The 27,750-nt window shown below is 39.2% G+C and overlaps 1 protein-coding gene and 1 long non-coding RNA gene across 2 annotated transcripts in view; one reads left to right on the top strand and one right to left on the bottom strand.

Annotated features, from left to right (window-relative positions):
* The window catches only part of GPR155 (G protein-coupled receptor 155), a 42,468-nt gene extending 28,053 nt beyond the window's left edge, over positions 1-14,415 (bottom strand). The window contains exons 1-3 of the mRNA XM_082630556.1: positions 14,211-14,415; positions 9,413-9,909; positions 1,198-1,597 (exon numbers count right to left, since the gene is read on the bottom strand). Coding sequence (XP_082486682.1) covers positions 1,198-1,597; positions 9,413-9,878 — 866 coding nt within the window. The 5' untranslated portion in view covers positions 9,879-9,909; positions 14,211-14,415. The remainder of the gene's footprint in view (positions 1-1,197; positions 1,598-9,412; positions 9,910-14,210) is intronic.
* Positions 14,416-16,564: 2,149 nt separating this feature from the next.
* Positions 16,565-19,845, top strand: LOC309809745. Its single transcript, XR_014294897.1, has 3 exons — positions 16,565-17,052; positions 18,327-18,450; positions 19,724-19,845. It is a non-coding gene; the product is annotated as an uncharacterized lncRNA (long non-coding RNA).
* Positions 19,846-27,750: the final 7,905 nt, after the last annotated feature.

The raw sequence follows: 27,750 nt of genomic DNA on the forward strand, positions 1-27,750 counted from the left end.
AAACAAATCCTCCAGGATTCCATAGAAAGACCATATCAACAGAAGCAAGTTAATGGAGCTTTCCTTTAGAAAGAAGAAAACCAAGGTTAATATTGTCACAGCAGCACCTACAGAGATGCTCTCAGATGGAGTAAAGAACTACTCTAATGTGTTTTTTTTTAATTAAAAGAAGACGAAATTATGTAATAGGGATCAAAGAACCAGAAAAAAGATTTTAGAAATGAGAATATTTAAATACTTATAAGTAATGGTTGGTATTACTATTATTGTTAGAACCATATTTATTGCTGTGAAAAACTAAATAAGGGACTTCCCTGGTGGTCCAGTGGTTAAGACTCCAGGCTTCCACTGCAGGGGGCATGGGTTTAATCCCTGGTCGGGGAACTAAGATTCTGCATGCCATGCAGTGCAGCCAAAAATTAAACAAAAAAACTAAATAATACTTTATTTCCAAGAGCATAACACCACTATAAATAATCTTCAGAATTTATATGCATTTTTATTATTTTGAAAATATAGATACTATTTCATATTGGCACTGGTCTCAGGAATTTAATTGTCTATACAAGAGCTAAATTCAATAGTTAAATATGCCCCAAGTGCCTTGGGCTAATCTTGTAGTAAAATTATGTCACCTTTACCAGGAAGTATAACTCTACGTCTAAAGAGCTAAGGAGGCTGAAGGAACTATCAACTAAGGAGCTAAGAACTTTTCATTTACAGGCTAGGATCAGATGGTTAATAATCATCATTCCTACTGACTTACCTATATTCAGCCACCCTCAGAATTTTAGAATATTTTCCTCAAATTCATGAAATAGAAGTTTCTATTCAAAATTATTGTTTTCATCATGGCCAATAGGATTTTAATAAATTTAGAAAACTCAGAGATCCTGTAAAATTCCTTTAAAAATATGATCAAACTAGGACACTGGAAGATATTAAGTAAAATTATATAAAAGCTGAAGGGAAACCAATAGTCTTTATCCTCTGAGAGTAAAATGGAAAGAGTAAACTATACGGAAATGACTTTCCACAATATACCAACATAACATTTTCCTTTAAATTGTAACTACTCAATTAGGAGGAATACTACTATCAAAGTATTTAATGGAGAAAATAGAGACATGTCCCAACGAACGGGCTAAATAAGGCTTTCACAAAGTACAATCCCCAAGTTAAATAAGTGAAACTTACAGTTTAGCTGTGATGAGAAGAATTAGTACAACAAATGCTGACTTCTTCAGTTTCTTTATTTTTCCTACCATTGTAAGACCAAGATAAAATAGAGCTGATCCAGAAAAAGAATTCGCAAGTCCATCAAGAAAATTTTCCATATATACGGGCACCTTTTGATCAAGAATAAAATTGAAAGCAATGCCAATGAAAACCATAAATACTATTGGGTTCTGTAACACACGCAGAAGTCCAAGTCCCACGATTTTCACTTTGCTTTGAGAAGCATTTTGAGTGTCTCTCCATCTCTGCAATTCACAGAAGATAAACCCTATAGGGTTTAACATCATAAGAGAGATTGGCGCCACTAAGTAAATGTACTGGAGATACTCTGGGTATGTCGTTTGATATAAAGCTTCAACTGCAAAATACAAATTAAAATTGATTTTTAAATGGTTACCACAGAAATATATTAATAAATTATGAATATAATGTTTTCCATGCTTAATTATAACATATTGTAAATTAACCTAAATAGTGTAGAATGACCTCATTACCCTAGTTTGGAAAAATATGTTTTAGTAATAAAGCTGAAAAGGAAAAAAAAACCCACTATATTAAATGACATTTAGCTTATAAAATGATAATCAACTTTTAAAAAGTATTTTTAGTAAAACCCACTAATTGTTACTACTTAGAGGCTAAGACTAGTCTCAATAAAGGGGCAGAATTGTAGAATTCTTAAAACAATTCAAAGTAAAAATCTACTAACAAAATGTTTAGGTAGTCATAGCAACAAGGTAGTTGTTGGTTCTCTCGAGAGGGAAGTTTCATTGGAGTGGCGAGGCAGAAATCAGAGCACAGAGAATGCAGGAGAGAGGAGGAGATAACAGACTAAAAAATGAGCACTGAGGGACTTCCCTGCTGGCACAGTGGTTGAGAATCCTCCTGCCAATGCAGGGGACACAGGTTCGAGCCCTGGTCCGGGAAGATCCCACATGCCGCGGAGCAACTAAGCCCATGTGCCACAACTACTGAGCCCGCGTGCCACAACTACTGAAGCCCGCGCACCTAGAGCCCGTGCTCCACAAGACAGGCCACCGCAATAAGAAGCCTGTGCATTGCAAAGAAGAGGAGCTCCTGCTCACAGCAACTGGAGACAGCCCGCGTGCAGCAACGAAGACCCAACGCAGCCAAAAATAAATAAAATTAAATAAATTTATTTTTTAAATGTTTTTTAAAAAATGAGCACTGAGGCAATGGAGTCCAAGGTATATAGGGAAAGAAGTGAAGATGGGAGATGGCTAACAGATAGAGAGCAGAGCGGTTAGAGACTGGAGGTCCCTGTGAAGTTCAAGAAGTAGGTGTAGCTGGAAGTTTAAGAGTTCACAGTAAGTCAGATAGTGAGCTATTGGATTTAATATTTCCCAGATGACTGGGTCCAGGATGTGGCCATGGGAGATGGTGGCTGAAGTCGAGTACAGGAAAACATCATTGGAGGTGAGGAGGTCAAGGAACTGAGAGAGCAGAGAATTTGGTGGGTAGTTCACATGGATGCTAAAGTTAAACAAGATAACAAGCAAAACTTGGGAGTAGAGAAGATGACAGTGGACCAGATATTAGTCTTCAATGAATGAGGAGGAATGATGAGTGAGGTCAGCAGATGACAGCAACGAGGATAAGCAGTTTAGCCAGGCAGCAGGAACCTCAAAGAAGCAGTTTTTACAGAATAGAGAGAATAATGGCCTAGCAGTGGTACACAGTGGCTATGAGGATGCCAATCCTGCCTACCCACTGCTCACATGGTATGCAGGCGATGAGAAAATGAGCAGCCTCCATTGGAGAGGAATGAATGCCTTCAGGAAGGAAGACCAGTGAAGATGCTGAAGAATGAGAGATGGAAAGGTGGATCTAAGAAATGTTTGGGAGGGGAATACAGTAAAGTCATGTCAATGCACATTTAATGCAAATTCAACTACACTTTCTTAGGAAAACAAAGGCTTCATTTTTCTTTTTCATAAAACATGTTCCCCAGTGCAAACTAATTACTTGTTCATTGAAGAAGAGCAATGCTTGCAAAAGAATCTGGCTATTAGACTTATGAGAAATGGTACAATATACACAAACTACGTGTGCTGCATCTTGTGGGTGATTTGAGGGATTTTTCAAAGGTTCAACTGTATATGATGACTTTAGAACCTAACCATTGCATGAGATGAGTCTCCTTGGAAGGGGATGGGTTGGATCAGACTTCTAGCAGTTTCTTGGTTCATGTGAGGGCTGGTGGCCTGGTCTTGGCTTGATCAGGGCAACTTAGAGCCTTGCAGCATCAAATTGGTCTCAAGGCACATTTTTGGCAATGAATTCTGAAATTATTCAACCTAATATATGCAGAGCCTGATTCATAAATGATTTCAAGTTGAGAAAGACAGATAAAATAAGAACAGCCACAATCACTCACAATCACTTGCTTCACAAGAGAGGCAATCATGTGAAAAAATGTAAAAGATTAGGTTTCTCAATTTACATTAAGATAAAGTGACACAGGTAGGAAAATATATTTGTTTGCTTACTCAGGATACATAAGTTCAGTTAATGTCAAGCACATGTCCCATTAGTTATGTAACTGGATTATATAACCTTTAGAATACCTTGTTCTCATTAGCTAAAAGCTACTTTTTATAAGATTCAATTCCCTTTTTTTCAACTAAGCACATACAGAGGTCTCTAATATCTTTGAAATGTTAAACAAAATATATTTGATTACATAAAATTTCACAAATTCTTTCCACTGATTTCCAAATTAGATATATAGCTCTATAACTCAGTGGTTCTCTTTCATGTTTCATAAGGTTTCATCCTTTAAGTAAAAAAAAAAAAAAAAAAAGCAGCACTTTTGATAACTATTTCTAGTTAGCTACACTTCTTCTGACTAGATATTTTAGCTCAAAGAGAAAGGTGTCTTACCCACCCCTCAATTTTTAAAATAGAGAGTATATTTTAGAAAAGCCTTGTGTTTTCAATCTGAGCCTAAGAATTTTCCCAAGTAGCCAAAGTAAAATGCGTAAGGTATTTCCTTTGACAACTTACAGCACACAAAGCTTCTTAAATTAATGCCTTTTTACCAGAAATGTACTTTCCTGGTACAGTAGCACTTAATCACCATTACATAATGGACTTCGGGTTGTTTTAAATGCTCAATGCAAATTTGAACAGAAGTCTATATTTAGGCCTAGCCAATCACCAAGTCCTTTCTTCTTTTGCATGATCTTTTGTATTTGATTCCTACTTGGAATCTTGATTCCTGCTACTCCCACTAGTCAAAAATCTCAAAAGTGGGTTACCTACTCTGTTTACCAACGTATATTCTTCTGGTTTTTCTTGACCATCCCCCTTATCCATTTTACTTGCTACCAACAATATCACCTAAATCTTAACTTTCAAAAATTAAGATTTTCCCACAGCTCTCCCTGCCCACAAGATCACAAATAAAATCTTTCTTTTGACATTCACAATCTAGTCGCCACAATTTGTTCCTTATTTATCCAGCTCACCTCTCACTATACCTTAGTGCAAAGCCTCTATCAGCCAGTTTATATCCCTGTAACGCTGGATAAACACCAGGTTCATAATTTCTAGTTCTACATGCTCATCATCATTCCCCAACTTCATCAACCCCCAACTTCTTGAAATCTCTCCTTTCTTATCCAAATCTTGCCTACTATTTAAGGCCTGTCTCAGGTACCACTTCTTCCACCAAGTCTTCAGTCTACATCATGGATCTCTCCTTCCCTGGATGGCTCTGGTACTTTGTGTACTTTTTGTATCAGTGCCATCTCAACAAATTCTAAGTTCCTTGAAGGTATCATTTTATAACCCCCAGTCCCAGCTGAGTGCTAAGCAAAATCTGAAAATACTTGCTGAATGGAATTAACACATCAATGAATGTCAAAGGTTTCAGACAGACTAAAAATGTGTTTTGTAACATAGAATAAAAATGTGTTTTGTAACATAGCAATTTATAACTGTTATCCATAAACCCATTTCTTTTTATATCCAACTTTTTTTCTTTTTTCATCTTCTGAATATGTATAAAGCAGGCTACTATTGGGGTATTTTAAGTCAGTTGAACAGGTATACAAAGGCAAAAGAAGTATAGTCTAGTGGGAAAGCAAAAAATTGGGAATAAATACTTGTTTAATTACTAGAATAGGGTTCAGTATGGGAATTTCAGTTCATTCTGCCATTCACTTGCATAATTACTTAACATTCCATCTTTATCTATAATAGGCAGCACTATTTTTTAAATTTATGTATTTTTTATACAGCAGGTTCTTATTAGTTATCTATTTTATACATATTAGTGTATATATGTCAATCCCAATCTCCCAATTCATCCTACCACCCTCCCTCCCCCGCAGCACTATTCTTTTGTTATCAATCTGAGTACAGTTTTTCAAATCTGAAAAACAATTGAAAGCAGTGACCCATATTAACAAATTAGATTTATAATCATTGTATCAACTATTAAGTTCTAATTAATACTTATAAATAAGGCTCTTGGGGGGAGGGGAGAATCCCACACTGAGGAATTATTATATAGCTTTGAAGAACTAAGAGACAAAATTAGCCACCCACTGTGGCTCCTCTTTTGATTACTGCAGGGTTTCAATCCCTAGCAAATAACACAAAGACCCAGACAAGATCATTCTATTATTTAATGGCATATAGTTAAATGCTTCATTTCCTTTCTGTTTACAGCTCAAGCACTAGAGCATAACTATGATTAGTCAGGGTGCTTATGCTATCAGCATTGTTTAAGAATGAATTATAGCACTTAACTATGCCCTATTGTATCTTTTAATGACAGAGGCAGGGAACCATTCTGATTTGCTAAAAATCCACATTTCACCTCAGTAGAGTCTTGGTTTCTTCTCATACTCAGATTTCTTAAAGTATCTCTGAAAAGAATTGTTTTTAAAAATAGCAAGCTTATTTTTTTAGTCTGCAATAATGCAATGTAGTATTATGTCACTTGAGTATAGATAAATCATTGTAATGCAATTTCATAGACCATTATAATTTATAGTATAGAGAAAAAGTAAAGACTGTCCTTTTTCTTTAATCACTAACATCTCTTCTGAGTCACCTGTAAATTGGACCAATGTTGTAGAACAAATGCAGTCGTAAAAAGGACATTTCCTTTAAGCTACCATGCTTATCTGTGCACTAGAGAGTAGGAATTCTTGGGAGAGGCCCCATAAAAAACAGAAAGAATGGTCTTCTCTCTAGAGACATGGTCTTTTCTGTTTACCCTGAGCATAGCCAGAAGGCAGATGGCTATGAACAGCAGTAATAAATAACCTCATTGGAGCAGATAAATGGCCCTAGTTCTGTACCACAGCTTCCAATCTGCAGATATATGAAAAAGCACTTCTGTGTATACTGTTGGTTTCTGCTAAAGTTATTGTCTACGACCTAATGTCCCAAGAGCTCTTACATTATCTGTGATTTAAAAACAAACAAACAATTACAACTCAAAATCTGCAAGCATAATCATCAGGGGAACTGGGCTAGCACACTGCTGGGAACATGATTATTACCAGATTCATTGATTTAATGTGGGACATGAGAAAAGCAGCAATGAAAATGGCTGACTTTATTTTTTATTTGGAGATTCTGCCTTAATATGAAAATGGATAAACTCATCTAACAGGTCTCTTTCCACTGCTACTCATTTTATGAATTTTTTTGAATAATGTAAAGATTATGAAAAACCTTGATTCTCTCTGAAAATAATGTATTATAAGGGCTAGCTGGGTCTTCTGATGATCAAATTGGCATGTAATATAACTGTGTGGCATAAGAGAATGCCCAGGATTTAAATCTAGGTTTGGGTCTCAGTCATCTGTTAGCTGTGTGACCTGGGGTAAGATAATTAAATCTTTGTAAGTCTGCCTTCTTATTTGAAAATGAGGATAATAATATCTGCCCTACCTCAAATGAGATAAGTATATAAGAAAATACTCTTATAAAGTTACAAATGTTAGTTCTATTTAGTTATGGGCTTACTACTGTATGACAGCATGAAACTTACAGTTCATGTCCAAATTAAGATATAGCACTATTTATTAAATATTTAACACTATGATACTTACCCACTTCTAAGGTCCTTATACCATCAATACCTTGACAAATGTACATTATTAATGCTCCTGAAGAGAGGGACAACACATTAACTCCTTGCTCTTTTATTTCCAAAGTCTTTATTTAAATGCTTGGCTCATCTTTTAATTTTAAAATTGATTAACCTTAAAGGAACACCTATCTAGTTTCTGACTATTCACAGCTCAGTTATCTAAGAGCCCGGATTTTCCTCTCTCATAAACCTCCTACTTTATTCATAGTTATATAATTTCTTGGGTGTATCTCTATTTCTGGTAAGCAATATGGAGAAGAGAATGATGAAAAGTATAGTCCACTAGAATCCTTTTGGTGCCAGAGGTGTAATAATTTTTTTTGGGGGGGGTAGTTAAAAGATAAGAAATTTGAAAGTTAATGGCAGATTTCAATTGTCCATTTCATTAAGTTTCATTGAGTCTCTGCTCAGAAGATATATCACCAGAGAGGCCTTCACTGACCCTGCTCCCCACCTCCAATGCCATCTCCTTGTAAAATAACACTACTTTGTTTTTATGGCCCTTGTCATTATCTGATATTATTTTTGTTTTTATTTTATTTTCCCATTAAAATGTAAATTCAGTATGTACAAGAACTTTGTTCACAAGTGTATTCCCAGCAGCTGGCACAGTCACTGGTACTAACACGTTCCTATGAATGAATGAAGGAATAAATGAATGACTATATCGGTAATATTCAGATCCCTACATTACGATACATGATCAAAGCAAAAAATAAACTTTAAAAATATTAAAAATTCAGAGAAAGTACATTGGTAGATGCCAGGGGCTGGGGGCTTGGAGGGGAGTAGGGAGGGGGAATGGGGAGTTAGTGTTTAAAGGGGACAGAGTTTCAGTTTAGGGAGGTGAAAAGTTTGGGAGATGGAAGATGGTGAGGGTTGCACAACAATGTGAATGTACTTAGTGCCACTGAACTGTACACTTAAGTATGGTTAAAATAGTATGTTTTATATTATGTGACTTTTACCACAATAAAAAACATTAAAAAAAAAAGTAGTTACTAAGTATACATTTTCTTGGTGGCAGAGAGTTCTGGAAAATAGAATATGTTTCTAAGATATCTCAACATCCCCAACTAGTATGTTTACTATTTCATCAGGAAAACATATACACATAGAAACATAAAATTAGGCTGTTTAAACAGTTGGAAAGTTAAAGAAGGAAAAGTTGGAAAGGTAAAAAAAAGTCCTCATTTTGTCCTTAAATAAGAAATTAACTTCGACCAAAGTACACTGATATTTTGAATAAAAAACTCAATAACAAGAATTAATGTAAAATAATATACACTCTAGATGGAAAGAAAAATAAGGGAAAAAGTCACTCATAGGGAGCTTCCCTGGTGGCGCAGTGGTTAAGAATCTGCCTGCCAGTGCAGGGGATGCAGGTTCGAGCCCTGGTCCAGGAAGATCCCACATGCCGCAGAGCAACTAAGCCCTTGAGCCACAGCTATTGAAGCCCGCATGCCTAGAGCCTGTGCTCCACAACAAGAGAAGCCACTGCAATGAGAAGCCCGTGCACCACAATGAAGAGTGGCCCCTGCTCGCCACAACTAGAGAAAGCCCGTGTGCAGCAATGGAGACCCATTGCAGCCAATAAATAAATAAATTTATATAAAAAAAAAAGTCACTCATAAATTTCCACTGCCAACATTTAATAATGACGGTTTTTAAACAGGTGTATGCCTATGCTTTTTACATAATTTAAATCAGAATCTGATCTCTTCTGGAAATTATATTTCTTTCATATGTGATTATTGAGAAGAAAAAAAATACTATTAGAAAGATGACTCAAAGTTTATTTGGATATGACCATTTATTTCAGGTAGATGTTTGAAGGTGCCTCAAACTCTGAAAAAATATAATTCATCTAACTTAAGACATATTTAAGAAAAAAATATGAAAGATTTCTTAGATATAAGAATAAGTATAAATCACTAACAAATGCTTAGTTAAAAGATTCAAATTAAAGCCTTACATTTTGTTACATTCTAAAAGACCTGAAATTTTTTAAAACTTAAAAAATAAAAAGTAACTTACCTATAGGATATCCCAATGCAAAGTCGTTACTTTGTGTAGCAAAAATAGGGAATAGTCCAGCTTTGCTAAATCGACTATCGGGACTGGCAACCAATAAGGTTAATACACATACAATGAAAAATACAGAAGCTTTGGCAATTAAGATACTATATAGAAAAGACCAATCCACATGGGAAAAATTAAGTACAACCATGTTTTTGAATAATAAAGCTGGAAGTGCAAATCTGGAGACAAAATTTCCCAGTCCTTTCGCCTGTGTTGATGTTATAACATTGGCCCTTCCTGCTATGTAGCCACAAAGGACTATGCCAAAGCATTCTAGTAAGGCTGGAAAAAGCCTTGTTATTGACATTGAAGGTGGGTCATTAGTGGAATTAAATCCATGTGTTACTGGTGAGGACAAAGTCTTGGTCATATTGACTGCAATGGTCAAGTTCTTGGCAGGTATATCAGAAAAAGAATTCATTTTCTTTCACCCTCCAACTCCAACCTGATTTCTGGAAAGAAAGAAGAAAGATTCAGTGTGAAATCAGTGAGAAGAATTCTAGTTGAAAGGATATACTGGCAAACACAGATTTATTAAATGGCCAAATAAATATACAAACTTTTTTCAACAACCATCAGAGAAAACTACAATGAAAAATAAAATGGGTGGAAGTGTCTGCTAACAACAGCCTCTTGACTCTCAAAGGTGGGTCAGCTCAAAATATTTATGTTGCTGTCCTATATTCAGTATCAGATATGTGTAAAATAAGATCCACAGATTTTACAGCTGTAATGATGCCCTGTGGTCCTCTCCAGTGCTCCACAGTCAAGCTCTGCCTAGTGGATGAGAGCATGGCACCCACAGAGTCTACTGAATGTCCACCTGCAGCCAAATTTTCCAGAAATTTCAGAAGTTCTCAGGTCTACATCTAAGAGTCACAACGGACAGGAAGGTCCTTTCCAGCCTGCGGAAGGACTTGACTATAGGATAGGAAGAAGAGTATAATAGAATATCACTGATCAACTTTGAACCAGTAACTTACTTTTCTGTACCTCCTTTTCCTCATCTGTGAAACGGCAATAATAGTACCTACCTCATAGGAACTTGATATTATTCAATATCAAGTCCTTACAAACACATCTGGCACAAATAAATCACTTAACAAAAGTTAAATATAACTTCTGGTGGCATATAAGAGAGAAAATGAAAGAAAAAATGATGGCATCCCACGAGCCTACTCTGTTGCTTTTACACCAGCCAGACATATTGGCTGTCTTGAATTCCCCATAGTCCTTTGTGCCACAGGGGCTTTGCCCAAGCAGTTCACACTAAAATATTCTCTTCCCTGCCCACCCACATAACTACCCATCCTCCGAATTATATCCAAATCAATTCAGGAGTCGTTGTATCAGGTAAGGCTCCTCTAACACCATAGCCAGGCCAGGAGTCTTTCTCAAATAGAATCATGTTCCTTAACTTTAGGCCACTCTTCTCAGTTTATAATTATACTATGTATTAGAGTGACTGTGTGATTTATGTCTGTCTCCTTCACTAGACTTTAAGTGCCATAGAAGCAGGGACTATGCATGTTTTTGCTCACTTTTGTGTCCCTAATGCCTAGCACAGTGCCTGGAGCACACAGGAGATTTAGGAGACTAAAATAATTACCTGCTCTTAAATAAACTTTTCACCCTTTAGTGGATCAATGTTCTTTCTTAGGAACTATCTACTTCATGGACAGAACTTTGTTTTTTTGTTTTTTCCTGAATGTTAAGCATTCTAAGTTTTTCACCAAGACCACAGAATGTGCTCTGAAATGTTCCAAAGCTGTTCATAAAATGTTAAAGAACACAAAATGTCTTGTAAAATGTTCTAAAGATGTTCAGAAAATGAAGTAAGGAAAACTTTATGTTAATATGACAATACTTACCAGACTTTCCTCTTGCTGCCAGGGACACAATGAACGTTAGGTTTGAACAACTCTGCAACTAACCAGCTTTTATTAGTAACTTGAAATTGACATAATGACAACTGCCAATTCCTAAGTGATTATTCTGGGTTAACCATCTAAAGTAGCCTTATTTAAGGTAGAAAGTAAAAAAGCTTATGCTTCCTGAAATGTATAATGCCCAGGTTAAGTTCTCAAACACCCACATCACATTAAGGACTCAGATGGCAGGCCAAAGACCAATAGCTGATACAACTGGGGGTGTGGATGAGATAATTTTCTTGGTGCTACCCTGGCATAAACTGAACCATTTAAAAACATTACATTTAATCTGGATCAGGACAAATATTTTCCTACTAGGATTAGATAGGAGTGGTCAATATACACAAAACCTGTAATACTCACATACTTGAAGTTTACCAAATAAGCATCAAATTATATCCTGAGAAGGCTACTGATTGGTACAGGTGCCCATAATTGAAGTAAGGAGCTGGTAAACAAGTGAACAAAGGTGTTTAACATTTGGAGCCCCTGAGAGATGTGGACTTGAAAAGGCAGTGCTACAGATTAAGGTGATAAACTACTCCAGTCTTCTGTTATTTTTTTAAAGTTCCCTATATTTCTTTGCCTGGAGCATTATAACTTACACTGCTCCCTACCCCTTATTTGTACCACACTTGCATATCAATGTATTCCAATAATTTTTAAACCAACAGTTTTAACTAAACTTGCAGTTGTTCAGTGAAAAGAGTCAAATGGCCTGAACCCAATTTGGGGCCTATCACTTATCAACTCTTCGGGTAACTCAGCCTCTCTGCACCATAGCTTCTTCAACTGTAAAATGAGAGTAAAAACCTCCTTAGAGGGCTATTGTGAGGACTGGAGCTTTTATACACAGCTTATCACAAAGTAGGCCTTCAAGAAATGGTAGCAGTTGCTATTAGGAGTTGTGTGTCCTAATAATATGAAGAATGGTAGTAAATTAAATATAATTCATTGTTCTATGCAGTTCTTCAAACATAATTGGTATTAAAGAGCCTCCAACTAAAACAGAGGGATGGGATGGGTTGTAAGGTCATCAGTTTTCATTTTATACTAAACAACTAAGAGGAGCTCAATTTGATTCAGTTTGATCTTAGTTGTTAGCAGGGAAGGGAGAGCTCTTTATTTCCCTCAAGGTGATGGTCAAATAGCTGTAGCAAGGCCCAGGTTTCACTTTCAGTTAGTCAAAAATTAAGAGAAAAACTTTGGAAAGTAATCTTCCCCTTCCCATGAAGTTTCTTTTAATGTTTCTTGATATTGTAGAAGCAATATCTGCTAATTGAGGGGCAGTCAAAATAACCAAAAAGGACTTACAAAGTTTTATCTCATCTTAAATTTTTTTCCAACAGGAAGAGAATATACTTTTTTAATATAAATTTATTTATTTTATTTTTGGCTACGTTGGGTCTTCGTTGCTGCGCGTGGGCTTTCTCTGGTTGCGGCGAGCGGGGGCTACTTTTCGTTGCGGTGCGCAGGCTTCTCCTTGTGGTGGCTTCTCTTGTTGAGGAGCAGGGGCTCTAGGCGCGCGGGCTTCAGTAGTTGTGGCTCATGGGCTTCAGGAGTTGTGGCTCGTGGGCTCTAACGAGCAGGCTCAGTAGTTGTGGCGCACGGGCTTAGTTGCTCCACGGCATGTGGATCTTTCCGGACCGGGGCTCGAACCCGTGTTCCCTGCATTGGTAGGCGGATTCTTAACCACTGCGCCACCAGGGAAGTCCCGAGAATATACTTCTTAAAGCATTCTTTTAAAATAAACAGGAGCCACAGCAATGGAAGTTTAAAAAAAAAATAGCATCCAGTCTTTTCATCTCATTAAAAACAAGGCTTGTTAAAGAACCAAAAAGTTGGCTGGTCACAGTAAAAGACCACTCACTGGGGCGGGAGCAGAGAAATGCTATACACCAGCCACTTCTGGCCACTCATATTTGGTTTAGATAACATGGAGGAACCATTAACATTGTAAACAACTGCTATTAAGTGAAAATGGGGAGGAGGGTTCTGACGGGTTTCAAACAGAAAGCTTTAAACTCTTAAGCTATTTCTCAAACACCCAATAACCTTTAGCCAGTGGGAAAAGCATAACACAGTGTGGTCCTATTCAAGCACCCTTCAACACCAGCAGTCACACCATCCACCCACTCCCACCTACTTGCAGGGGACCAAACGTCTTCCCTAAAGACCCAGAGCGGGGAGGGAGTGCTGAGCACCGCCTCTTCTCTTGTCGGGAGGGACAGACTTTGGCCCTCTAAGATAAGGATGTAGAGAATCCGTAACCAAATAGGCCGCCTAAAGAACAGCTGCCACCCAATGCCTGGGCAGGCAGCAGTGGAAGTGTAAAGGCAGCCTGGGTTCTGTGCCTGGGATACAAAGTTGGTCACTCAGCTTCCCCAGGGCGTGGCAGTCACAAAGCATGGTAAGTGAAATGCTCCAAAAAGGGGTAAGGGAGAAAATTTGGTGCAATGCTCCAGGTACCTGGGCAGAAGCTCCCGGGATGGCATTCACTGAGGCCACCCCCCCGGAATAAAGGGAAGAGTCTGAGAATGGTTGGGTGGACGCACGTACAATGATGTGCTCCTCAAACTGAGGGATGGCAGCTCTGTCACCAAAGGGGACAAGCCGCCCCTTCCCCTACGTAAGTCTTTCCGAGTGGCCCCGCACGTCCTAAAGGCGGGCGCTACGGGGCAGAGGCGGGCAGGCGCAGGCAGCGGATTGCGGGCCTGGGCGCTGCCCACCTGCTCAGACTCGAGGGGCTAGAGCGGGGTCACCAGGGGCCCGCAAAGCCGAGCCGGGACCACGCAGGTCGGCGCCCCGGGGGCCCATCTCACCTGCTACGGCTGCATCCCCGGGGCCGCGGGAGAAGGGAGTCGATGTTCGAGGTGGGCCAAGTAGGGAGGAAATCACCGTCACCTCCCACCCCAGCCCTCCTAGCCGAGAGCTGCCGGCTGCCAGCGGCCGGCTATAGCAGCTCATTCACATTACGAAAAAGTGAGGCGCTCGTAAGCCGGGGCCGGGTCAGCTCCTCCCTGCGCCGCCGCCCCGCCTCCAGGCCCCGCCCCCGGCCGGGGGAACCACAGAGCCGCGCCGTCCGAGGCCCCGCCTTCAGGCTCCGCCTCCCGCCGCGAGACTGTACGCCGCGCGGCCCCGGCCCCGCCCCCGCCCTCCGGCTCCGCCCCCGACCGCTGAGACGCGGAGGCCCAAGGTCCTCCGCTACCCAAGCCTCCAGCCGCTAGACGCCGGCGGCGGGACTTCCGGCCGCTCGGCTCCCGCAAAATGGTGGCCGCCGTAGGGGCTTTTCCGTGTTGTTTTCCTCTCCGTAAATTCAGGTGTAGAAGCCTCTTGTCTTTCCGCCTAACCCCAGCCTCATGTGGTCTGCCAAGTCCTCTCTTGATTAGCCTAGTCGTTTTTATAGCACAGTTTAAAGCAAGGTCTTTAATCGTGGGTTAGACTCCTGCCTTTCACCTTTCTCAAGGCAGTGTGACCTTGACCTTCCTAAATCAGAGACTGAAATGTCTGTAAAGCTTTAGCCCTGTGCTTGTTTTAGAATAAGCACCCAGACCCTGACTGCTTGTGTTTCTATTGTCGGAGGAACGACATCCATATCCCCTCAGTGTACTGAGCGGAAACTGTACTGGTGGAAAACTTGTAGAGCAGGAACTGAACATATAGAAAAGTCATGAATTCTGCTCCTGTTCTCCTCACTTCACCCTTGTTCTCTATCTTCTTAACTTTTAACAGCTTCCCTGTTTCCCTTGAACCTGGATGCTTTTTTTTTTTAATCTCCTGATTATATCTCAAAGCTAAAAGGATTTGTGTTTAGAAAGTATGGAGATTAATTCAATTAAATAAATATTTATTCAGCTTTGACTTTTAGCGGAATACAGGAAGATAGGCCTGGAAAGGTAAGTTAGGGTGAACCTCTAGGAAGTTCCTTAGGTTAGTCTTAGAGTTTGGACCTATCCTCTGACCACAGTAAAACCATCAAATTCTTTTTTCATGAGAACATGTCTTAGTGATCACACTATTTTCGGATATGCAATCTGGAAGCTTTCCCAGGATTAGCTGAAAGACTGAAAGCAGGAAAAACATGACTTTGGGAAAAACCAAGCCACGAGGAAATAAAGATGTACTCTGGGGTGGTGGTAATGAAAAGAATGAAAGAGGCTTGAGAGACGTTACAAAAGGAGAACTGATGGGACTGGATTACTGATAGGGCAAGAAAAGGAAGGAGATAATGAAGGTATGTATTTGTTCATCCATTATACTAAAGAAAAGGAATTGAGGTAGGGAGACTCTAACATCCTTATTCTAAAGTTCTACTGTTTCCTATCGTTCTATTATCTGAAGATGAAAGGAAGAAATGTTTCAAGTGAGGGAAGTGGTTACAAGAAGATAATGAATTTGGTTTTAGACCTAAAATCTAAAACCTCAAGAAACTTAGTTTAGTCTTCTCTTTTGAAGAAGTTATCATCATCTTTCTTTGAGGTCCTGGAGATTAAGTCATTGATCTAAGAACAGCCAGCAAGTGAATGAGAGTCTAAGTGCTCACTGTCCTGTGAACTAACTGCTCATGAAGTTATCAGCACACGTAAGTAGAGATTTCTAGTAGACACCTAAAGAGAAAACAAGCTCAAGAGAGAGAAAAAACAGAGCCAAAGATGTGGTTTGGAGATATCTGTATGGAGTGGACAAGTAAGAGCAGCTGGCAGGGGCGACAGTGACTCTAGGAACAAAGTGTTTACAGAGAAGAAGGACTTCATCCAAAAGTCATTCTTAGATAAGCAATTACTGATGAATGCCATAAGGTAATAATTTAATTCCACTATCATGTCTGCCAGTCATTCTGTGAGATGCTGACCTATATATACTGTTAACTGAAAATAGGAAGTGAAAAGCACAACACCTAAGATAACTTCTGTTAACGTTTTACTATATATGTATCACTTTTTCCTATGCATATATAAATCAGTTAAGAAAAATAGGGTCATACAATACACATTATTTTTCATATAGATGATTTTTAGTAACCTTTTTCATTTAATATATAACATTTTTATTCAGAAATATAGATCTGTGTCATAATTTTCAATACCTATTTAATATTCTCTATCAAAATTTTGAGGATGATCTCCCTTGAAAAATTTGGACTCTGGGCCATCCATAGAGTCTACTCAAAGATGAGTAAAGAAGAGGAAGATAATATAGTACAAGTGTTTAGAGTGACTTAAAATGTGTTGTTTGAATATGTCTAAAATGATTTCTAGTTTCTTTCAAACTGCCTGTCCCCTTCCTGTCAGTACCAGTTTCTCCTTAGAGATTCATATGATTCCAGAGAAGCTGATCTCACTCTGCCTTCAAAGGTGATGTAACTAACCTATGCTAACCAATCAGTATGTTCGTTGGACTCAATCATTGAGTCAGGATGGGCATTGGCACCAAGGTGGTTTTATAGAATGGCTCTTAGAACATTTGCTGAGAATGCTGACGTTCTTTCCTACTGCCAGGAAGTTACTGGCAGCCATCTAGGGACCATGAGAGGAACCAGTCTTAGAATGATGCAGACACCAAGGAAAGCACAACAGAGGGAAGGAAATAAACGGGTCCTTGACATATTGAGTTGTAGGATCAAGCTTCACCTGAAGCCAGTCAGCCTGTGGACTTCTCATTCATGTGAGCCGATCAGTTTTCTTTATTGTTTAAACAAGTTTGAGTTGGGTTTTCTGTTACTTGAAATCAAATGTATAAAAAAATTCTAGAAGAATATGCCAATAGTAATTATCTTTGAGTGATAAAAATACACGACTTTTTTTTCTGTGTAGAAAAGTTCCCAAAATTTATACCAAAAAATGTGTATGTATTTTATCAGGAAAAAGTCTGAAATAAGTCATAAAGTGTATATTTTGGCTATATGGAAATGTTGAACCATAATAGTAAATATTTTTCTAAAATTCACTGCTAAGTATTAAACCAGGTAGGTGTACCAAATCTACCTATAAAATAGAACAATTTAAGAACACTGATACAGTGCAATATATGAACTTACACAAGGCTAAGGCCTTGTTTTTGTTAATCTGTGTATCCCTAGCATTTATAATAGTGCTTTCCATGACATACAGTACCTGTTCCATAAATGGTTTTTGAATGACTGAATAAAACATAACTGCCTACCAGCTATCCAAGATACCTTCTTTCTATTCAATGGGAATGATGGGGCTTGGGGCAGGCCGTTCCCAAATAATGTCAAGGTGGCATATTGATTATTTTGATTTAAAGTTACTTGAGAAACAGCTCTTATAAGAACACTCTGACCCTCCTTTGTTCCCCTGAAAGCAGGAAACAAAGCTCCCATAGGAAGGTATCCTCCCTATGCCGTGAGGATGAAAGGCATTGAGATAGGGAATTTGAGTCCAGGAAAGGTGTATAAACAAACTTTGTTACTCCTTCATTAATTTGCTACCCCAAGCAAAAACCCCTTTGTTTTGTCAAATCTTCACAAATGTTTGATTCTTTTTCTAAAAAGGTATGTAAACAGCCTGCTTTGTTCTCTTCTTAGGTATGTATGAAGTTAAATTTGTTTGTTTTTCTCTTGTTAATCTTCCTTATGTTAATTTGATTGTTAGACCAGTGGAAGGAACCTAGGAGGGAGAGGAAAAATTTTCTTCCCCCACAAGAAGCTATTTGTTACAAGCAATTGTGGTATAGCTCTTTTATAGTGGCTGGATTTCTTATTTTTTCCAGCTTTTCACTTGGCCCAGGTTTATAGCTTTATAGAAACATTCTCTGAAACTATGGCTTCTGTTTGTTATTTTAAATGCTATAATTAATTTAATTTCTGATCTGTCAAGATAAAACCCTGAAAATTATCTTTTAATTTAATATTGTGTTTTTGTAAATACATAATAACTTTTTCCCCTTTTCAATTTGCTATTAAAATATTCTTACAGGACTTCTGGGTTGGTGGGCACATGGAGGTACCTGGAGAGTGGCTCATCCAGAGAGGGCATGGAAGCTCCATACCCCTTCCCACATACTGTGCCCTATGCATCTCTTCCATCTGGATGCTCCTTTGTATCCTTCATCATATCCTTTTATAGTAAACTGGTAAAAATAAATATATATAGATTTTATATACACATGTAATATGTGTATTATATATGTATTCTTACAAAAGCAGTGAGGGAAAATAGAATCTAAACATCTCACCTTGTTATTGATCTTATTGACTTCAGGTAAGGCTCAAATGTAGTTACGTAGGCAAGGGCTTTTGTCTGGGCCAGCACTTAAGAAGTTTTAAGCCGGAAAAACAATGAAACCAGAATTAGATTATGAAACTGAAAGTTAAATCAATGATTTAGATAAGAAAGGGTGCAGAAACCATACAGTAGCAACATGATGACTTTGGAGCCCATCCCGTTTGTCTCAGGATTTAGCTTCTTGATACCTGTGGTTTTGTTTTGATCTTTTTTTTTTTGTAAAGGGGTTAGAGATCAGGTAAATGGGAATGAAAAACAAACAAAAAATACTCCTGTTTTTACTGCTACTCTGTTCAGTTTAAAATGTGCTCACAAATTTATGTAATAGGCAGTCACTCAACAAAGCATCTTATAAATGTGCAGAACATTTTGTAATTTGAATGGTGTCTAAGATGAAACACCGTAGAACTAACAAATTTTGTATGATATAAAGAGGAAGTGGCAAAAGCCTCAGATTTAGTTTTGACTTTGGAGTAAGAAGTTCTTTAGTTGATTCTAGTTAAAACCTGGGTAGAACTTTTGAGTAAATAGCTAATTCAAAAAAAGGTTATCTATCATATCCTCAGCATAACAATTAAGCACAGACCTCAGAAGCACTCTTCCAGTAGAGTATGTGTTTCAGGAGTTCCACTGTCCTTCCTTCCTTGAAGGGGCGGGCACTCTATCTGTGTTGATTTTCCATAGTATCCTCAGTACCTGGAACAGTGCTTGGCACATAGTAGGCACTTGGTAAATGTTTGTTAACCTACCAACTCTTGGAATGCCAGCTAAACATGTTTATGAAATTTCTGTATTTAGAGAACTTAGAACGGAAACACCTGCTCTTTCTTGTGCTGCTTCTTTGAACTATCAACAAAAGTAACTGAAGGAGGAGAAGTATCAGAACACAAGTCTCTGTGTAGCTGCAGAGGAACCAGATGGTTTTGTGACTGACAGTGGCTGGAAAAGCCAAATCATGAGGAATTATCATTGGCTGTGGCGTAGCATAAATGTGATAACGTCCCAATAATCAATTCTACAAATATTTAAATGTCCCCAGAATTCCAAAAATTATTTAGACTTTCCTTTTACCTTAACTTCTATGCAAGCTTTCCCTGAGCCATTCCAAAAAGTTGAAACAGGAAAGAGAACTTAAGACTTCTGAACTACAAGAACATTACCCAGACTGGGTCAGAAAGAGGCCTGGGCACTAGGTTTGGAGACAGTTGTTCTTGGAGAATAAAACTGATAAAAGTAAGTTTCTCAGTGCAGTATTAATTGGCACCTAGGCTTCTATAGCCTATAGCTAATATCACTATTAACTATATCCTCAAGTCTGGCTTATTATTAGTTCTAACGGCCTAACTCAAGCCCTCTTCCGTGGCTGTACATAAACATTTTGGAGACAAGATGTTTATAGTAATGCTAACATTTGATAAAATTCCTAGAAAAGTCTTAGAAATTTAATTTCAAATGTTGCCTCAGTAACTGGTCAAGGATTTTGTTTTTTAACATAATAGTTTTTGTCGAAAGAAGAACTACTATTAAAAGTTTAAGCCCAGAGGTATACATTTTATAAAATGTTACAATGAAGCTCATGACTGACCTTTAAATGGTAGGAGTTTTAAGTATGCTATTGAAAATCTGTAAAGGACAGTTAAGAAAATTATCAGACTGTAAGAGAAACATGTGAGCTCACCAAACAAGAGTTTTAGTGTAGACTTTGTCTTATTTATTTATTTATTTATTTTTGGCTGCATTGGGTCTTTGTTCCTACGCACAGGCTTTCTCTAGTTGCAGCGAGCAGGGGCTACTCTTTGTTGTGGTGCGCGGGCTTCTCATTGCGGTGGCTTCTCTTGTTGTGGAGCATGGGTTCTAGGTATGTGGGCTTCAGTAGTTGCAGCTGGTTGGCTCAGTCGTTGTGGCTCGCGGGCTCTAGAGCGCAGGCTCAGGAGTTGTGACGCACGGGCTTAGTTGCTCCACGGCATGTAGGATTTTCCCGGACCAGGGCTCGAGCCTGTGTCCTCTGAATTGGCAGGCGGATTCTTAACCACTGTGCCACCAGGGAAGTCCCTAGACTTTGTCTTTATCAAATGAAGTTAAAGGAACAAGTTATAGTTAAAGTGTGAATGGAAGAGCCTTCCCTTGTTCCACATCCGGTTGTTGCTGTTTGCGTTCCTTTATTGAGGCCACATCTTCATAAGCTTTTTGGCAGGTATATGTTGAACACTTCTGTTTCATGGTCAAGACAGGATCAGAGGCCATGGATACTGACAACTGATTTGTCTGTTTTCTTCTGTCTTTTTCCATGACTGTATCTACTGCCTCATCTTGATTTACAGGCAAAACCTACAAAACCTACAAAAATAAGTGTTTGTGGTTTATCTAGGAATAATACAGAAAATATTACTGTTCTTTTTGGTGAAGAAAATCAATTTTGTATAGTTTATTTCAACCTAAATAAAATGTGAATTTCATTTAAAAAATGTTTAAGCCCAATATTTTCCATAGTGAATGTAATTGTTTATTTTAGAGGCAAAAGGAGACTATCCCTGAGGGCAATTGAAACAGTTTTTAGAAATCTTCAAACCCAGGCAGTGATTCCAGAGAAATTCAGAAGCATCTCCCTGAATCTTTCTTCTCAGCCACTTTAATCTCACTCATCCAACCATGTGTGTCAGAAATTAGAGTATGAAGGAAATGACCATTTTTCTTGTTTGTCCAAAATTCCTCTGCTAACTTTGGAAGGTGGTAAGCAGGAAAGAAACATGACCTTTGTTACAGGGAGTTTAGCCTGTGTGAAGAGGTTGGAGAGGAAAAAGCCTTCATGACTTTTCGTAGTGGCTAGTTCAAAAAGTGTAGAGGGTTCATGAAAGTAATTACAGAGTAACCTGAAGAAGAGAAATTTGTCTCCTCCACTCTTGGAAAGGGAAATAAGAGAAGCTTTATGTAAGTCCCTCTGAGGGGAGGCGACCAATGGGAAGCTGTTGCTAAGGAGCCAACTGGTGCAGGGATTATGCTCTAGGTAATGTTCTATAAAAGGATAGAGGGCGGAGGTTAGAGTTTAGACATTTCCTCCAATTTGACAAGAGCTGTTCCATTGTTTCCTCTTTTAATCCTCAGTCTTGATGTGCTTTCAAGCCCTCTATCATTCTTTCTCTTTCTCAGCATGTTCTCACCTTCTCATTTCACTATTATTACAGGCATAGTTTGGAGATATTGTGGGTTTGGTTCCAGGCCTCCACAATAAAGTGAATATTGCAATAAAGTAAGTCACATGAACTTTGGGGTTTCCTAGTGCCTATAAAAGTGATGTTTACACTATAGTCTGTTAAGTGTGCAATGCATACAAATGTACATTATGTCTAAAAAAACAATGTACATACCTTAATTAACAAATACTTTATTGCTAAAAAATGCTAACTGTCACCTGACAACGCAGGGTTTCCACAGACCTTCAATTTGTAAAAAGCACAGTTATCTGTGAAGTGCAGTAAAGCCAAATGCAATAAAACGAGGTATGCCTGTACATGCTAGCAATTTGGTGCTAGCAGGCTACCTGCTTGCTCCACACATTATTTGTTCAGTATGATTTTCGTGCATAGGTTACTGATCAAGGACCTAGGAGAGTCATGTGAACAAGCAGATGGAATAACATGGGGCAGGGATCATTCATAAGACTTGAGGTACAGAGGGGTAAAAAGTAGAATGATTAATCATAGTCAGGAGCCCAAAGGTCTGTCACAGTGCTCAATCAGCTTCACACTAGAGTCACTTGGGGAATAAATTTTTTTAAATTGAAGCATAATTGACCTACAACATTACATTAATTTTAGGTATACAACATAATGATTTAACATTTGTATGCATTGCAAAATGATCACTTGGGGAATATAATTTTTAAAAATATAGATGCCAGGGTCCCTGTTAGACTTACTAAATCAACATCACTGGGATTGGGTCCAAAACCCGTATTTTTTTTTAAGATTCTGCAGATGACTCTAGTGCAAATTTCTAAGTGAGAGCTACTCATTTAGGGAATAAACTAGAAATTATAAATCTGTTTCAAGGGCAGGCAGGAATATTTTTTTCAGAGGAGGGCAGAAAAAATTTCCAGAGTCTCGGTACTCTATGGGGAGAAATGTGTTCTTACTATACGAAAAAGGGCACATTGAGTCTGGTAACTTCCTTTGGAAATCCATCTCAATAGCGGTTTTCCTATCAGGACATATTTCTCACATGAGACCCATTTCTTTTTGCTTTGTGGATAAAAGCAAAACAAAATAAAACTGACCACTGTCTTCGTTTCTCGTATATGTACACCATGTCCTCGCTGTAGTACCATTATCAAATTCCAGTCAGAAAGTTCATGTTGGGGGTAAAACTGGGTCAGGTAATTTTCTGGCACATTCAGTAACTAAACCAATACATTTACTGTATCGTGGATTATGTAGCAGAACTCCAGTGCAGTCATTTCACCATCTCTTAAAGCTTCAGTTTTTGAGAAACAATCATAATTCCTCTTATCTTTCTTCAGAGATGTTATTTTCTAAAATACAGCTTTTTACTAATCTTTTCTTTTATAGTTTGTGCATTTGGTGTCTTATTTAAGAAATCCTCACCTGCATCAAGGTCATAATGATATTCACCTACATTTTCTTCTAAAAGTTGTGTCTTTCAAAATTGTTATTCTTTGTACCATTTTCCAAATTCTTATATGCTATTAGAGCCCCACTGTAGATTCAAAGTGTAAAAGTTCCTGCCCAGCACAGAGAAGAATGCTTCTATAGCTCCTGCTACAGTCTAGATCCAAAAATCCTCAATGCAGAATAAAATAAAGCAGGAATGTATAGAGACAAAAATCTATCAAATGTGGTAAAAAGAAGATAGAGTAGTATCAGCTAACGGAAATATAAATTATCTTAAAGTCAATGTATATTTCCCCTAGAGATACTGAAGAGATGAGACTTAAGCCTTGAGAAGAGTGAGCAAATGCAGGACGTGTGGACTAATGACTGGTAATCATACTGCGGTTACACTTATTGCATGTTTGTCAGATGTCTAGCAGGGGGATACTTATGTGTTTGCCCAATGTCTAGCAGGGATATACTTATGTTTGTGAAATGTCTAGCAGAGATATACTCATGTTTGTCAAATATCTAGCAGGGCCTTTAAGATGTCCTTGAGTTAAAAGTCACTGTACAGCTCCATGTCAGCTCTAATGAAAAACCAACTACTTTGAAGAAAGTAATCTTTTGATAAAATTCCTAGAAGATAACCCATATCTGAACCCCTGCTCTGGCATTCCATACCCAACTACTCCTTCAGGTTCTTGGCTCAGTTTTGGAACTGGCTGTTGGATTTGGGGCTCCAGCTCTTGCACTGCTTTATAAATGTCTGTTGTCTACTGTCTTCCACCTGCCTCCAGGATTGTGTCAGATATCCAGTTGGGCCCACTGCGATTGACTTGGCTCAGTTGTGTACTCTGCTCTATCTAATCAGAGTCATAGGGCCTCTGTGTAGGATCCTTAATGTCATCTCAAGCTGATGAGAGTAAGCTTCTGGCCCCCACTTTCCAACTGTTACGTAGTGGGGACTATGATTTGCATTAACAAAGCCAAACCTTTAGGATACTCTCCATATACTCAAATGCTCTAACTGACAATTGTCCCAACAAAGGAGGCATCTCTACTGATAAAAAAAATAGTCCATTTTCAAAGGTGTGACTTGTGTCAGGCTACCCTGTGCAGAATAGCACCACCCTTTGTGGGAGGGCCTGTTTCCCTCTCATCAAGTGAGTCTGATAGTTGGGTGGGCCCAAGGGGTGATTCTGCTGCTCACCAATAGCAGCTTTCCCTACTCTCCATGGTAAGAAGCGTCACTGCTGTCCCTGCAACCTTGCCTAGGATTGGATGGGCCTCTGGATGTGAGGGGGAACTGACAGGGTTGATTCAGTTGCCTTGGGCGGCTAGGCAGATGGCCCTTTCCTTCCTCACTGCTTTGTGTGCTTTCCCCCAGTCTGCCTCTCAGTAAAAAGGCACAGCCTGATATTTTTTCATTTCTGCCACTTCCAAATTCCCTCTGCCCTGGTGAGTCCAAAAATCTGAGGCCCTGTCATCTTGGATCCCCCCAGATACCCTTCTCTCCTACAGTCATGGCCTTTGGGCTCTTATCTGTGCCATGATGTGGAGCCCTGGTTAGCATTCGACACTGAAGCAGGCCACAAGGATCCTGTGTGTCTCCAAAGTCCCTGTAGCAGCCTAGGGCCCTGCTTAGCTTCACTTCAAGAATCGTAGGCCCGGGTTCCCTTGCACTTTCTTCACAGTCCCAGGTGCGCTATGACAATTCCCAGTGTCCCCTCTCTGCTGATAAACCTCAACCTGACCAACCCTTGAGTTACAGCATTTCTGTTAGCTCCACAAAGAATTCCGGTCAGTTAGAGTTTACAGCTCTGTCCTGGGCATGTGGACTACATCACTTAGGAGTGGCACCATCACGCCCTGGGTACATCCTCAGTAGTGTTCCCTGTCCTGTGCCAGGAGTCAGCATGTGCCCGTGGCCCAGGGGAAGCTTAGTGTGAGTGGACCTTCTGCCTCCCCTGCAGTCCCCAACTCTAATAGAGAGGCATTCAGTGAGGCTTCCTAGCTGATGTTCCTATTGTGAGGAAGCTGGCCTTTGTGTAGCCCTTAATGTGCGCTTCAGAACCACTGAACCTTTGTAGGCTTTTCGGGTCCTACTCCACCTGGGAAAATATGCGTATTATGCGTGTTGTATAAGTTTCCTATGGTTGCTGTAACAAATTAACCACAAACACAGTGGCTTAAAACAACACAGACTTATTACAGTTCTGGAGATCAGAAGTCCAGAATCATCCTCACAGGGCTAAAGTCAAGGTTTCTTCCAGAGGCTCTAGGGAAGAATCTGTGTCCTTGCCTCTCCCAGCTCCTAGAGGCCACCTCGGCTTGTGAACACCTTGCTCCATACTCAAAACCAGCAATGTTGCATCTCCCTGACCCTCCTTCTGTAGTCACATCTCCTTCTGACCACAGTTTTAAGGACTCATATGATTAGATTGAGTCCACCTGGGTAATCCAGACTAATCTCCCCTTCTCAAGGTCCTTTACTTAATCACACATTTGCTTTGTGTAATTTTTCCAAGTCCCTTTGGTCGTGTAAGATAGCATGTTCACAGGGTCTGGGGATTAGGACAGGGACATCTCTGGAGGGCCACTTTCGGCTACCACACATATTTTCATAGGAACACCAACAAACCAGATTATTCACAAACTAAATTAATTCTATCCTGTAAGAGCCTAACTGCCCCTAGTGTATGTCTTCCTGACAGATTATAAACCCCTGTTTTTGGTTCCTAGCATTTAGCTCAGTTCCCTGAATACTGTAAGTACCCAGTGGAGCTTCGTTTATAAGAATAAGGATGCCCAGTCTTGGGGGAGGGGGCACAAGTCTGTCTCTGTGTGTGTTGGGGACAGTGGAGGTTCATGGTAGCAGACATGATAATATGAGCTGCAGTCAGTTGTCAGAGTTATCATTGAACAAACTGGTCTGATTGGGTGTGACGTCTAGTAGAGGATACAATGAACCAATGTGCCAAAATGCTGAGTGAGAGCAATTGTGCTGCTAAAGCCAACTTGTAGAGTGAGACTGCCACACTGGTCAAACTTCTAGTCATAGGGAGCTATTCTTTTCCTCAACGCAGTTTTCCTTCCCTAGCCACAACCATTGGTATTGTCATCTGAGGAAAAAACCAAGCTCTCTTGCTGGAGCAGGATGTCAGCCTGTGTGCACAGGGCCTGGGTCCCTCCTCCACTTGATCACGCACCTGGGGTTGGACTACATGTCAAGATGTGCTTGCATTTTTGTCTTATTTCCCCTCCCTCAACCATGCTTTTTTTTGTTTGCTTTTAGTGATGTTGAAGGCTATAAGGCTATAAGTATTTCTAGTATCTCTAGTAACACAGAGAATCCTGATCCACAAAGAATGTTTCATATAAACTGTTGTTTGAGGTCAATAGGGACAAAATATCCAAAAATAGTGGAATGGCCAGACAGAGCAAAACATGACATTTTCTTTTTTCTTTTCCCCACAAATCACAACCTTTTCTTTTTCTTTTCTGATTATAATAACGGACAGTATGTGTGCACACTTTAAAAAAATGTACCAACGTGTATGTAGTAGAAAACAAAAAGTATTCAGTAATGACAACAGAAATAATCTCAGTTAACATATGCAGAAACATGTATACATATATATATACACACTCAAAAGCACATATGTTTATTAAAATGCAAACATTTTATAACCTCTTTTTTTTTACTCAATATATTGAGAATATTTTTCCATTTCAACTCACACATCCTTTTTTTAAATTGGGTTATAGTATTCTATATATGTGTGTCATAGTTCATTTACTTAATTCTCTAATGGGAATTTCAGTAAATTTCATGAATATTTTCTTTATTTTTTTAGTAGTCACCATTAAATTATTAACACATGTATTTAAAGTTAACAAACAGGGCTTCCCTGGTGGCGCAGTGGTTGAGAGTCCGCCTGCCGATGCAGGGGACGTGGGTTTGTACCCCGGTCCGGGAAGATCCCACATGCCGCGGAGCGCCTGGGCCCGTGAGCCATGGCCACTGAGCCTGAGGGTCCGGAGCCTGTGCTCCGCAGCGGGAGAGGCCACAACAGAGAGAGGCCCACGTACCGCAAAAAAAAAAAAAAAAAAAAAAAAATAGCTAGCCTTCTTTAAAGTTAACAACCAACCAAAAAAAATAAAAAATACCCAAGGTCTGAAATTAATCTCTGGCCCCTTCCTAGACAAGAAAAGAAATTTAAAACACTTCACTATTGAACACAGCTCACCTCCCCTATCACCCTACAATCTTCCTTATTAGTATTGCTCAGAATTTTAATTTTGCCTCTTTGAAAAACCACAGAATAATTCAATTCATTAAAGTTTAGAAAACATATCACCCATTCATTATTACTAATTTCTATGCTCACTAGTCTTTCCTGAATCTGACTCCTCCCCACCTGGGCTCTTGGAAGTGTCAGGGATTGCAGAAGCTCCAAAACCAGACTGCCTCCATCAGACCGTCAGTTCTGCCACTTGAAAGC

The sequence above is a fragment of the Mesoplodon mirus genome, assembly GCF_964341445.2.
Source record: "Mesoplodon mirus genome assembly, chromosome: 8".
NCBI classification, from domain to species: domain Eukaryota; kingdom Metazoa; phylum Chordata; class Mammalia; order Artiodactyla; family Ziphiidae; genus Mesoplodon; species Mesoplodon mirus.